Here is a 15,229-nt window from a genome sequence, read left to right on the forward strand (position 1 = left end):
GTTACCTAAGGACACATCACCTGAGAGAACAAATCAGTATTCAGCACTGAACTGGAATGCACGAGTGTGAAAAAAGAATGCACAGTAGTGCACCCTCTTGTCAGTCTCACCCAGAGCCTCAACACCTAATGTTCAGCTCTGGAGCTGGACTGGTTGTTTGAAGTCATGGGAATCAAATGCAATTAGGTTTAAACAACATTAAGGTTGTGACACAAACCAGCAGAAGCCAGGAAATTAAAGTTTAAGGCTGAAATCCTATGCTGAAACCCGCCTGTAACAACCCCGCCTGCTACCCTGAAATATTGCATAGAGCTGGGATTAATACAGGGTGTTACATTACGTAAGTACCTGTTCTGCACTACCTTGGCACAGCACGGGCAAGTAATGATCAAGAGGCAGTGACACAGGCATGATATTTAAGCCTCATCTTTACCTTGCCTTGCATGGTCAGCTGGTGTCAAAATTAGCTTTTTCAATTTTTGTTTCCATATTAAAAAGTTAGGTAAATGTATTTGAGTGAAAATAATAATAATAATTGCATATTTACCCTGTGCATTGAATGCAGCTCCTGGAGCAGATAAAGTCTATCATACAATGAAAGCCACTTTTTTTGGTGAAATCTATGTTCTATGTAGCTGCTACTGCCCAGATACTACAGTTAAAGAAGGCATTCGTGCTACAGACTGAAAAATACAGCTACAAACTGGGGAAATACTGGCTCTGCTGTAGGAAGCACAACTGAGTCTTTTCTATGCTCTAAGCTATTGAGCTAGTACAGCCAAAGGATGATTTCTTGGGTTGATGTTCTTCCACTTTCTTGGGGAGAAAACTGTCCATTACAAAAATGATGTGATTCTCACACCCTAAATAAACCAAAAAAAAAAAAACAAAAAAAAAACGATTTTTCTATTAGACACACCAAGTAAATTTAGTGCACTGATTCAATTCAAAGGCAAAGCTAGTTTCTTGATGGAAGGAACAAAGTCAGTTGTACAGCAGAAAGAACCAAGATGAGATACTAGCAGAATCTGTGGAAGAACAGGAGTCATGAGTCTCCATGATGGGACAGCCCAGAGGGTGTCTTTTTACAGGAGTGAATGAACGGGGGATGCTCTAGAGCTGGAGGAACAGGGTTAATACATGGCGAACATCTCAATGAGGAGAGCACGTGGGGCTACTGAGCTGAAGTGCACAGCAGCAATGTACTGTTGAGAAAGCATCTGAGTGATGTCTTCCTGGGGTTTTCTATGGGGGATAGAAGCAGGTCAGATCCAGAATCTGAAAGGAAAAGGAGTCATAGATCACCTCATGTGCAACCTTAGGGCTAGCATGAGACCCGTCTGCATATGGAGCCATATGTAGGTGTGTTGCCCAGGAGCAGCCCAGGGAAGGACTTATAACACCTATCACCACTGTACAAGGTGGGCTCAGTTCTCCCACTGTGTCTGAGCAGAGCTGCCAGGGAAACAGTGGCAGCTTCCTGATTGCCCGTTAAAAAGCTACAGGGTGACCGCCTTTAATTTAGGTAACCGGTGCAAGGTCTTAAGAGTCACAAATCCCTCACTTGCTCTCTATTTTGTTTCCAGTAGAAAGTCACTAACTATAGCCTGAAAAGGATGCAGATTACTTCCTCCCCTTCCCCCAACTTGGCTGATATATTGAGGGGAACGGTTGCGACAGCTCCACTCACTCCCCACCTGCTCTGAAGCACATTTCCCCACCCCCAATTAAACCAAAAATGCAGGGAGGAGCCCAAAGCTAGCCCCATAGAGGACTGGGGAGGTTTCATTTCCCAGCATGGCTGTATTATGGCTAGCCAGAATCTGACCCCAAGTAACCAGGATGTTATGTGATTCCATATTACATACCGGATGGATCCAAATGGCTCTCATATCATAGTCTAGTAAGGCCAACAAGCCACGAAAGATTTCTAAACTAATATTTTTGGCTTGTTATATTTCAAATAGCAAACACCACTAAGCCATGGTACTAACTCCCTGACAATTTCCTTTTTTAATAACAAGCTGAGCCTGATCTTGAGCCCACAAGACTATAGAAAAGTTAAAAATGCTTAAGCCTCTGGTTCTCCCATTCTCTTACAATGCTGTAAGTTACTTGGAGCAAGGAGCATGTCTGTCCTTATGCCTTTATGGACAGTGCTAGACACACGGTTGGTGCTAAAATAAGATAACATTATTAATAACGTTTGTTATTAATTCATCATTAATTTTGTTATATATTCATCACCATAATGACTGAGAATCTTTCAGTTGGGCATTAAGCAATGTTGTTTGGTCTCTCTTCCTCTCCCCAGAGGGAGAAGCGTGTGTAGTGAAGTTCAGACCTGCAGGAGAATGATAAAGGACAGCTTTTCAGCCAGTAGTTTAGTGATTCCACTGGGGAGGAGGAAGGAAACTGAGAAGCTCCTTTTGATTTATACTGTGTGAAACCTACTGTTGATTTCACATAGGCTACAACCTTCTGGGCTATTTCACTTGACTTTAAGAAATAAAGTTGCATTTACGCTTGCCTGTGTTGTTTATAGAGAGAACACTGTATATATAAAGATACTATATGGCCATTGGTATGTCATAAAACAGATGCATGCGGAGGTAGAGGAACCTTCCATTTTGTAAAAAATGCCAGCACAAGCCCCCTTGAAACATCCATATAATTCAACCTAAGCTCCCTTTGATAACAAAACAAATGCAGTTTCGTTGCGACTTGCAATGAAATGCTAAACTGTATTATACTGTTCAGCCACTAGGTGGCTTTTTATTTAAATGAACCTCTTTCGTCCCTGGCAGAGCATCAAAGGATCTTATGATGAACACATTTGGTGTATATAAGCAAGCTCTGTAGCCAGTTCACATCTGGTACAGAAGTACATGACATGGTGTCAGGAGTAAATTAAGAACAGAAACAGAAGGAACAAAGCAACACTGGTTTCAGAAAGAAGGAAAACAGCAATAAACACAGGTGCTGACTTTCATTTTTCTGGGTGGGTGCTCCATGCCCACTCTGCCCCAAAGCCCCGCACTCACTCTGCCCCTTTCCCCAAAGCCCCACCCTCGCCCCGCCTCTTCCTGCCCCTGCTCCGCCCCCTCTTCCAGTGCCCTGGCCTCACTACACCTCTTCCTGCCACTTCCTGCCTGCCGCCAAATAGCTGATTGGTGGGGAAGAGTGGGCACCAAACAGCTGATTGGCAGGGGGCCACCAAACAAACAGTTGATTGACAGAGGGCTAGTGGGTGCTGAGCACCCACTTTTTTCCCCTGTGGGTGTTCCAGCCCCGGAGCACCCATGAAGTCGGCACCTATGGCAATGAAGGTTGCAGGATCTCATCAACATGCCACTCTTCAATGCCACAGAGAACTTCAGCTTCTTTAATTTATGCTATGGAGATGCAAGCAGAGCATCTCTTTAAATCCTTAGATTTTACTGAAGACAGTCACAAAGGTGTCTATGCTAAAGGGTTCAGGCTATGTTGATACATATTTTATACCCCAGAGAAATGTGGTTTATGAAAGAGCATGTTTTCACCAGAGAATTGAAGAACGAGAGGGAAATGTTGAATGTTTTATAAGAGCGCTGCACACATTGGCTGAAAACTGTGATTTTCAGAATGCAAAACATAAAAATATCAAAGACAGGCTGGCTATTGGATTAGCAGATGAAAACCCTTCCCAGAAGCTACAATTGAAGACAGATTTAACCCTAGTCACAGCTATTCAAATAGCAAAACACTCTGAACTGGTGAAACAGCAAAACCTAGAGAAATCTGACAAACTTAATAAAACCTAAAACTAGCTTAGAAATTGTAAAAAGACATTTATGCGTTAAAAGTCATCATCATAAAACCCCTGAGGCAAGGAGAGAGAACTTCCCTACATACACAAGGTGTGGAAAAAAAGTCATATTCCAAGAAATGATGCATGTCCAGCCAGAGCACAGAGTATAATAAATGCATGAAATATGGATATTTTGCAGCTGTTTGCCTCACCAACGCAGTTAGGGAATTGACTCGTATTACAGACAATCAAGAGCCATTGTTTCTGGGATCTATCACTTAAATTGAATATTCGTGGCAGGACTATTGACTTTAAAATTGACTCAGGAGCTGATGTCACAGTCATCTCAGAAGGGACTTACAATCACCCTCAGCCCTTTCCACAGCTGAAGTCATCTGACACAGCTCTGATTAGCCCTGGAGGTATTCTGAACCACATGGGCTTGTTCACCACAGAAACAAATTACAAAGACAACAGCAATGCTTTTAGAATGCATGTGATCAAAGGATCAAAGACAGCATGCCAGTCACAATGGGCCTATGGAGAAAGGTGGAAGAACTTGACAGAGGATTTGATGATATCAGACTTTTGAAAAGAGATCCAGTACAAATCAACTTAAGAGACAAGGCTGAACCATATATTGTACAAACACCTCTACCAGACAGACCTTGGAAGAGGCTAGTTGCAGATTTATGCAAAGTCAGAGGACATCCTTACCTGGTCATAGTGGACTATTTTTCCAGGTATATAGAAATAATTTACTTAAAAGACATAGCATGTCACAGTGCTTTTGAGAAATTGAAGTGTGCTTTTGCTCATATTAGTGTTCCAGAACAATTAGTGATGGACAATGGACCATAATTCACTGCAGCAGAATTTAAGTCATTCCAAATGAAATATGACTTTGATCATATTGTTAGCAGCTCACATTAGCCACAAGCGAATGGAGAGGCTGAGAGAGCTGTACGGACACCCAAGAAAGTCTTACAGCAGAAAGATCCATTACTTGTTCTTCTGAGTTACAGATCAACACACAGCAGTTATAGGATACAGTCCAGCACAACTCCTGATGGGAAGACAACTCAGAACTACTGTTCCAACTTTGGAAAAGAACCTGTTTCCAAAGTGGCCACACATGGAGAGTAGCCAAATTGGATTAAAAGGCTCAAAGAGCTTATGTACACTTTTAAACAGAGGTCACTCAGAGAACTGCCAGGTCTAGAGCCTGGTGACTGTGTTAATGTCAAACTGGATGGAGAAAAGGATGGACAACTCGAACTGTTGTAAAGAAAAAGAATTCAGCACCCAGATCATATGTGATCGAGACTGACAGTGGAGAGTACAGCAGAAACCATTGACATCTACAGTTTGTTCCTCAGAAAGAACAACAGAACAAAAACTCTACAGATGGCAGACGCAGAACAAGACGATGATGACTCAAACGGACCACAGCCAGTCGCTGCAACTAATGGAGAGCCAAATGACCAAGTTATTACACATTTGGTTCATATAATTAGAAAACAAGTATGATTCAGAGACACTTGACAGACTGATATGTGCTCAACCTCAAAGACAGCATGATAGTGTAAATATTGTAAATGGCAGGAACGTAGAACTTGCAAGGGGAAATGGAATGGAATGGAATGGAATGCTGAACTGTATTATACTTTTCAGGTGGCACAATATTTACCTTATCCAAATGAACCTCAGCCATACCTAGCAGAGCATTAAAAGATCTCACGATGAACACATCTGGTGTGTATAAGCAAGCTCTGTAGCCAGTTTTGTACAAAATATGAAGTGCATGACACAGCCCTTCAGTTTTCTCCTTATTTTCCTGACCAATGTCTCAGAAAAAAGCAATGGCCACAAAAGCATGACAAAAGTAGTAGTAAGAGCAAGGTTGTGATATTGCTTACTGCTCTGAGCCTCCTTAAATCCTGTCAATGCCTCCATCACAAACTGGGTTTAAAAGGGAAAAAGGAAAAAAGTAAAGAAAGAAGGGTGGCATGTACTTGGATGGATCTAACTGGTATTTTTTACTTGGTTTCGTGATTTTTTTTTTTCATTTAAAAATAAAAGTAATTGTGAAAGACTGTTGCAGTCCAGAAATACTCAGTAAAGGCCTAGCATACACACCACCCACAAGTTACATTTGGATTCAGTACCAACATTTTGGAAAACAGTGCCAAATTGCATCAGGAGCCAAAAGAAGCGCCAAAACTAGAAGCAACCAAGATCTAGATCAGAGATGGGCAGAGTATGGTCCGCGGGCTACATCGGGCCCGCGGGACCGTCCTGCCCGGCCCCTGAGCTCCTGGCCCAGGAGGCTAGCCCCCGGCCCCTCCCCTGCTGTTCCCCCTCCTCTGCAGCCTCAGCTCACCCCGCCGCTGGGCAGCTCAGTACTGGCGCACCCCCTGCAGGGGAGAGCAGGGAGGGAGGCTCACCCGCAGCCTCAGGGGAGCAGGCAGACGGTGCGGGTGGCAGGAGTGCTGCGAGCCCGGGCTGGAGGACTCAGGAGAAGCATCGGGTGGCCGCGTAGCCGGCGGGAGAGAAGTGGCATTTAAAGGGGAACTGCCGCTTCTCTCCGGCTGTGCGGCTACCCCTGTTCCCCCTGAGTCCTCTGCCCATGTTCTCAGGGCCACATTCCAAAAGGGGCTGGGGAGGGGCTCCAGGGGGGCAGTTAGGGGCAGTGGATCCCAGGAGGGGGCAGACAGGGGCCAGGGAGGGGGGTTGGATAGGGAGTGGGAGTCCCGGGGGGCCTGTTGTGGGCGGGGATTTGGATAGGGGTCAGGGGGACAGTCAGGGAACTGGCAGCAGGGGAGTTGGATAGGGGGTGGGGTCCCGAGGGGGGCGGTTAGCGGTGGGAGGTCGCGGGAGGGGGTGGTTAGGGGACAAGGAGCAGGGGGGGTTGGATGGGTCGGCGGTTCTGAGGGGGACAGTCAGGGGGCGGGAAGTGGAAGGAAGCCAGGCATTTTGGGGAGGCACAGCCTTCCCTACCTGACCCTCCATACCATTTCGCAACCCCAATGTGGCCCTCGGGCCAAAAAGTTTGCCCATCCCTGACCTAGATGATGTTACTCATATGCTAAGTGGAATCTGGTCTAAGCACACTGCAGAAAATTAGGAGGACACTGCTAAATGTCCTGCACAGGGCAATCTCTGGAACAAACTTCCCATGCGTTGATAATGACAGCAGCTACCACAAAGCGTTCTTTAAATAGTTAAAATCCTCTAAAAGGTTATGAATGTCCACATCTTCTCTTTTAGGCACAAAGACCCAGATTTTGAAAAACAGGAACCTAAACTTAGGAACCTGTCTGGTTTTCAAAATTCCTGCGTGCCCAGTGAATCCTATTGATATCAATGGGAACTGTTTGGTGCTGAATTTTCAAGAAAAAAAAAACCAAAAACAAAAAAACCTGTTAGTGCCTAAATATGGATCGAGTTTTGTCTCATCTGTTAGTTTTCTACATACACAATTTTTAAATTGGCTTTATAAAACATGAAAAAATATGTTGTATTTTAAATCAACTTTGTTTAAATATACTCATTTAAAAAGAAAATTGAGTGAATTTATCACTTGTGAAAAGTGTCGTATTGACATCCTTGGGCATGAACAGATTGGCACTGATAACACAAACTATCCCTTGCAGTTCTGCTAACAGGCCTCAGCCCTACTCTGGGAAGGATCAGCTCTGCGGATGAGAGGGTAGTTCAGATTTCACATCCATGCCATGCTTTCCTTTTCTACTGAGACTGACTACAAAGTTGCTAGAGCCCATTGCAAGTTCCTCCAGTGGTGCAAGTGGAATCCATTTCTTACCAGTACGGGGGCAGAGGGAGGAGCAGCTAACGGGGGGCACGTGACCCCCTCACGTGACTCCTCCCCATCCTTCCCCCAGCCCGGGGCCCCCACACTCTTCCCGTCCCCTCCCCATAACCCACTCCCCTAGGGTGACCAGATGTCCCGATTTTATAGAGTCAGTCCCGGTTTTTGGGTCTTTTTCTTATATAGGCTCCTATTACCCCCCCACCCGATTTTTGTCCCGATTTTTCACATTTGCTGTCTGGTCACCCTACACTCCCCTTACCTGGGGGAACGGGGGTCTCTGTCCTCCTCCTGCTGTGTGTGTCGGAGACTTCAGAACCGCAGCCAGGAAAGGAGCAAAACGCCGGCAGCTCCTCCGGCGTAGCTCTATCACACCCAGCCCCGCTCCCCCAGCCCTGTCCTCTGGCGGGGCTGCTGTACAGATCCCAGAGAGACGCAGCTCTCCTGGGAACTGCAGCGGGGAAAGGAGCAGAACTTGGGGCCAGAGGGCAGCCCCAGGCAGGCAGCTCCTATGGTGCTGCTGTACCGCCCCCCGCCCTGACCTCTGGCAGGGCTGCTGTACAGACAGAAGAGACCCTGAGTGTAAGGGCTGGAGGTGGTACAGCTGTGCCAGAGGAGCTGCCGACGTGGGGCCTCCCGGCAGCCCCATGTTCTGCTCCTCCTGTCTCTTTCTGGTATGCCATACTGGCTGTAATATCTTGCTGGTATGGCACAGCAGACCGTACAGCCCTACTTGCACTGCTGAGTCCCCCCAATGAGACATCCAGTACAAACCTGAGCAAACAACCCAATGGAAACAGTTAATGGCATGTGGCGCCGTTTCAAGGGGATATCGCTTGACACGCAACTTCACGAGCCACTTATGTTAAGTAAAAAGAAAGGACAGCAGTTTCAGACATGTTCCGTTTGCATTGATAACAAGGCTAGGGGCATCCCTTTAAGACGGGTTTGAGAGACAAAGCCAGACAGGTTTGAGAACACAAGCTGTTCTCAATACCCCTACACTACTTCTCTCTAACCAACATTCCCAGCTCATACAGCTAGAAAGTGGGGTTTTAATCCTTGAGCAACATATAGATGAAACTGACTAGAAATGATCCCTTATTTACCTGTCTCTGGATAGAAGGGGAACAAAGGTTGGAACTAATTCTTTGAATAAAGGGTGTTCAAATCATTAATCTACAGGAACTGGTTCTCTATATAGTATATTTGATTACTGTCACTGAACCAGAATAATTAGCCACTTATTACCATGCCTTCAAAGGAGAGGAGTGATAGTGTTCCTTAACCACACTAAACTATCTTTGAAAATCAGGCAACTCAGGCCCTGATCCAGAAAAGTATTTAAATATGTGCTTAAATTTAAGCACATGCTTATTTGCTTTTTTGGCTCAGAACCTTGGTTAGGACCCTATATATGGATATAGGTGTCTGACTTTAAGCAGTCTTTGAAAACATTTGCTGTAATCGGCTGATGCTTCATGACATGAAGCTGTCATCTTCATGTCATGAGGTTGAATGGGTGTGTACAAGTAAACTGAAAACCTAACATGGAAGGTGCTAAAGAGGAGCTAAAAATACTCAAAAAGCCTGTACAACGGAGTGGTGGTTGTGAGGGAGGGGAAGATGGCAGAAATAAGCAACACAAACTAAAGAAAAGATTTTCACATTAAAATATATTCGAGGAGGTAAAATCCTTTTTTTTTTTTTATACACAGAGAACCCAGAGGAGAGGGGTCTGTTGCACAAATGGTGGGGAACTGCTAAGGCATCTCGTGGCTCTACTTTTCTCCTTTTGGTGCAGCAATGACTATTACTTTTCTGTCCTGTCTTTGTTTTATCCTGCCCCAAAGACACTGGCTCAGTTCCTGTGGCATGTGTGCACTTGGGGAAAGCAGAGTCATTCGTCACTGTCAGGAGATGTGCTGTACACAGCAGGTCAGGTCTCATCCCCCGCTGTTCCTGCAGCTAGAGCTGCAAATCTTGAAAAGATGCAGAACATGCACATTGCAAACAACCATTTATCATTCCAGAGCTGTGCTCCAGACAACCAGGCAATGAGCTGCCTCATCCGCACATGTGAAAGAACCATTCTCCAGCCCCTCTCCCATTACAGGAGCTTTGCAAGCGGCTAATTCGCCTTGCTATTTTCTCCCTCTTGCTCGGTTTGCTAGTAGCTCTGGATTACAGTTCCTGCTGCAAAAATGACATCCTACCCCCCTGTTCTCTAGAAAGGCCTAAAGCTGCCAAGGTTGCCATAATCATTAAATTATGAAAATGTAAGTCGCTGGGAGGAAATTAATACCAGGCACGACCAGGAAAAGGCTGCTTTCTTGTGAAGTAATTATGAAATTAAAATTTGATCTCTCCCTGGCAGTTCTACAAAGGATATGAGACTGAGGTCTAAGCACAACAATACAGTCAGAATTTCAACAGAGGAAGCACACAGGGTTCCACTAGACAAAAAAGCCCATAAAATACTAATAAAAATATGAACTTTTTATTGTAAATTACATGAATTTGGCTAAAAGGTGTAATCAAGTGGGTGAAGATGCAGGGTTTGCAGACTTCCAATTACTCTTTACAACTTGGAGTCAAGCTGTTAGGAAATGCAGCTTATCTGAATAAGACTAATAATGCTAAGTTAATTAGACCCACAGGCATTGACCAGCAGATAAATTCAGGCCTAAAAGAGGGACACTGCCACTTTAAATACTGCCTTGGGATCCGAGGGAAAGCTAATGAGGAGTGTCAGTTGGGGCTGTTTTATTAGGTGGTTCTCTAGAGGATAAAGCCTGAGGTTTCTGTAACAAGGCTTCTGTGCTTGATTCAATAAATCAATTTATATTAAACAGGGGTGCAGTGCTGGCGTCTGCTTCATAAAGCACTCTGTGGCATTTCTCAATCTGCTTATCCACTTCTCTGTCAGGCTACCTGAATGTGCTGTCAGAGGACATTGAACAGAGCAATAACGAATAGGACAGCATCCACCTTGACATTATTGTTCAAATCAACTTGCGTGTTCCCAAGCAAAACGTGTGCAATTGGCTCTTGGTGTGGGATTTTGGGTCCCCGTTAAGTGATTAATGAGATCTTATTTTTAAGAGCTGGAGTCTGAGCTGCAGACGCCAGTGCAGGCTGCACAATAAAAGCAAAGGTCATCCATCCTGAACAAAATTAAAAAAACAACTTCACTTTAAACTCATTTTATCAGATGATCAGAGGCTGAAAGATCTTCCTTGTTAGAAAGGAAAGAGAGAGCACTAAATAGGTTGGCAGCATTCCAGGAGGTGGACAATATACCAGCCTTTTTGGTATGGAGTAAGTCGCACACAGAGATCCCTCCCCAAAACGTGATGGCCATTGGTGGCTAATTGTATACAACAACCACAAAACCTCACAGACACAGATGATCTGGGAACAGCTGTACCATTAGGTACACAGAATGCTCAGATTCTGCTTATGACTTCTATTCATTTTATTCCTAGTTTTTAATCCCTTGCATGTAGTTGGGACTACAGCTGGTTTTGGAACATTTTCAATAAAATGCAATTTCGTCAAAGCCATAATATTTTGCGGAGACATACATTTTCACCAGGAAGGATTTTTTGTCCAAGGTTCTGGTCACTTCTGACACACAAAAAATCTTCCTGACTCAAAAAGCTCAGGTATCAGTTTCAAACCAGGCATTTCAACACAATTCTGTTTTTGTGAAAATGTTCCAAAGGTTTGGGTTTTGTTCCCAAACAGATTGAAAATAAATTCTGAAACCTCACAAGCTGCCATGAAATGGAACGTTGGCAGCTGCTAGACTTTATGGCCACAAGTGAAGAAACATCACTGGTGTATCTGTTGTCTCATGGACAGCCCAGCAGGACATGTGGAAAGATACCAAAATGCCATCTTCATGACAAGGTTTAACTTCTACCAGCCATAGGCCTGGGAACCCAGTACCACAGATCCAGCTGTGAGAAACTGCTCTTTCAACTTAGTAATACAGACGTCTGCCAGAAAATTGCAGCTTGAGATAGCCCAGAGGCTTGTTCAGCAGGAGACAGAGCTCTTAAGATACAATGCCAGCTACAATATATATCCCGTGATGGCTGCTCAACACAACGCCGAGGGGGGTGACTTGCATTAAGCTCCCACCTAAAGGCTATAGTGGAATTTTTGGCACAAAAACTGAACACACGAGACAGAGAAAGGAGACAAGGTTGGGGTGGGGGTCGGATAAGGATTGGGGGAGAAGGGAAAGGGTTGGTCTCAAAGCAATTACAGGCAGCCTTAGACTAGTGTGAGGCAGTGCATGTTGCCGGATCGGTGGCCGTCCTTATGCTATGAGGAAGCTTGGCAGCTCTGCTACCACTGTGAGCTGCTGAAACAAAGCCAATGTGGAAACTTCACAGGGAAAAAAAAATGAAAAAAGAAGCCCAACTGCATTATGACAGTTCCAGAGACAATAACCTTTTGTAATCCAAACAAGCTAGCCAAGCCAATCTATTGTTGAGCCTCTGAAAAACTCCAGAGCACAGTAGAAGGGAAAAAAAAAAAATCTTATAGCTTCTAATAGAAAACACAGAAACGCCCTGAATTTTAAAATCAAGCACAGTTCCTTTTTCAAGAGAAACCCTGGGGGCTATGTTTTACACCACTGGACTTTGTTAGTTTTCTTTGCATTCAATAATTAAGTGTGAGAGTGAGCGTTTCTCTTTCAAAAACCACCCACACATCTACTCACTTGTGCAGGAGGTTCGCCGATCAAAGATCTTGCCAATTAATTCATCCCCTCCCCCCCATGCCCCTCTCTCTCTTCAAATTTGGCATGAAGAGGTCTAGGTTTGGCAGTGGCTTAGTACACCAGGTTATACTATAGTGAGTCTTGTGGAGAAGGTAAGGAAATATATGCTGGTTTAAACTCTATAATAGCTACCTTAACTCAAGGAGGGAAAGGGAGAAGTAAGTAACCTGAGGAGAGAAATCATCATCATGAAATAACAATCACTGAGCCTGTAGGTATGTTAGAAATCTAACATCTTAACCATATTTTTAGCCATTAAAAGGATTCCAAACGTTGAACTCAGGGGCCTGTTTTATGAGCTAAACAGAAGACTCCAGCCTAGAAGATTATTACATAAGAACACACAGGTAGTGGGAAGCACAACTTCCTTGACCAAGCACATTTAAAATGGAAATGGCACCCTTATCTGATCAGCTAAGCTTCACGAGGATATAGCAGTCCCTTCACCATTAGATTGTTTTCAGCTCTGAAGCAGAGAAACAAGAGAGACTGCTGATGCGCCAGCACCGGACTTAGTCTGAGAAAATGGCTACAAGATACTCAACTGCTGACTAACGACTCCAGTACAAAAGTGGTCCCCCCTTCTTTGCTCACATTTATAAATTCAGGGACTATAGGGAAGACGTGGCATCATCTTCCACTTGCATTTTTGTGGCTCTTTCCATGCCCTTGTTCTTCAACTGTCAGTACAGCCGTGGTGTACTTATAGGTGAATTTTTAGTCATGGTTTAAGACATGTTAACTAACAGGATTGTAAACTGTAGTGTAAACGCTATGCAAATGTTTGTCCTCTCTTACTCATCTCCTTTTTAAAGCTATTTAAAAATACCATCCCCCCAATCTCCTCATATGAACGGTTTCCAGGCCTTTGATCATTCTTGTTGCCCTTCCTTAAACACACCTTTAATTTTGCAAAAGTTCTTTTTAGCTGGGATGACTGAAATAGGACATATAATTGATTTATATAATGGCATTATAATATTATCTGTATTATTCACCATCCCATTCCTTATTCATCCTGACATTGTTTGCCTTTTTGACCACAGCTGCACAGCTCCACTGAGCAGTTCACAATGATGCCCAGGTTTTGCCTGAGTCGATAGTTAATTTAGAACCCCATAAGGTGTTTGAGTAGTTGGAATTTTTCCCTCCCGTGTGGATTTACTTTGCATTTATCAACACTGAATTTCATTTGCCATTGTGTTGCCCATTCACCCAGCTTGTTCAGGTCTCTGAAGTTCCTCCCATTTTTCTCTGCTCCTGACTAACCTAAATGACTGTGTTATCTGCAAATCTCGCTACCTCATTGCTCATTCCCCTTTCCAGAGAACTGATAAATATATTAAACAATGCGATAACTGTTACAGAATCTTGAGTCACCCTGCTGTTAACTCTTTGCCAAAAGGAAATTTGACCATTTATTCCTCCTCTTTGTTTCCCTTCTCCTAGCCAGTTTTTAATACTTTGCCCCTCACCCAATGACTACTTACCTTCTTTAGTAGCTTCTTGTGAGGGACCTTGTCCAAGTCCTTTTGAAAGTCTAGGGGTATCTACCCTACAACCACTTCAATAATGTGCCACTGAAGAGTTCTTCAAGCACATTATTAAAGAAAATGAATTTATGTTAAACCAGAGACTACAATATTTATAAAACAGAATGATTTCAAACACATGAAAGACTCGCATGGTATGTCCTTTGAGGGTCTTGCCTCACTATCACTCCTCACACCAAGAATGAGCCAAGGTCATAACTCTAGACAATCTCTGATTTATTTAAGATTTTGTTTTCTAAAAAGAATAAAAAGTTGGCTAGAGGGAGATCCCCCTTTCACAACACACACGCACACTGCTGTTTTGATGTAGACAGATTTACGCTAATCAAGAATGCATGCATTATTTTTCCCCCCCTTTCAATGCTCAGAAACGGCACGTTCTTACCAGCCAGTCATGTTAAAGTCCCTGTAGAGCATCCTCTTCCCAACTTCCTTACGCTGCACCCTCCTTGGAAACTCTAAATGTGTGAACTCGTTACCCAGCAAGTGGGGCTGCATGAAAGCCTATGGGCAAAAAAAAAACAGAAGCCATGCTCATAGCTTACAACAAAATTCATCTACAAGACAGTTTTTCTCCCCCTCCCCCATTTTTATGTATTTTTTAATTTTTTAAAAAGAGGCGATGAGTAACTATCCTAGCAAACAGTATTCATACACATGAATAAAAATCTGACAGACTATTTGGTGGTTAGCGTAGAAAGCTAATCAGATACCTCCATAATCAGCAGTGAGATCTCCCCCAAGTCTTCTATTTTCTCCCACTTGATAAATACTAATACTTAGTACTTGTATAGCATATTTCATCCATTTATCTCAAGGCAGTTTGACAAGGTGGATAAGCATTATCATTAAGGGTAAGATTCTGTCAAGGGTATTTTTAGTAAAAGACACGGACAGGTCACGGGCAATGAATAAAAATTCATAGAAGCCCATGACCTGTCCCTGACTTTTACTAAAAATACCCAGAGAGGTGAGGGGGGGGCAAACAAAGTTCAGCTGGGGCTTGCAGCTGCTCCCGCCGCTGCTCCTGTGGCAGGGGCTGACGGCTGCTGCTCCAGCCCCAGTGGGGCTGACCCAACCCCAGCTGTTGTTCTGGCGGCCCCAGGGCTGGCTGCTGGCCAGCTGTTTTGACAGCCACTGCTTTAGCAGCCCTGGGGCTGACAGCTGCTCCAGACCTGCCCCAGAAGTAGTCACAGAGATCCTGGAAAGTCATGGAATCTATGACCTCTGTGACAAAATCGTAGCCTTAATTATCA

General features: G+C 44.1%; 1 protein-coding gene across 2 annotated transcripts in view; it reads right to left on the minus strand.

The window, feature by feature from the left end:
• PPM1H (protein phosphatase, Mg2+/Mn2+ dependent 1H) overlaps positions 1-15,229 on the minus strand; it is a 194,379-nt gene that overhangs the window by 29,185 nt on the left and 149,965 nt on the right. For both annotated transcript variants that reach the window (XM_065558065.1, XM_005303176.5), the window contains exon 6: positions 14,359-14,477. In XM_065558065.1, the coding sequence (XP_065414137.1) occupies positions 14,359-14,477 (119 nt within the window). The remainder of the gene's footprint in view (positions 1-14,358; positions 14,478-15,229) is intronic.

This window comes from Chrysemys picta, chromosome 1 (assembly GCF_011386835.1).
Source record: "Chrysemys picta bellii isolate R12L10 chromosome 1, ASM1138683v2, whole genome shotgun sequence".
In the NCBI taxonomy this organism is placed as follows: Eukaryota; Metazoa; Chordata; order Testudines; family Emydidae; genus Chrysemys; species Chrysemys picta.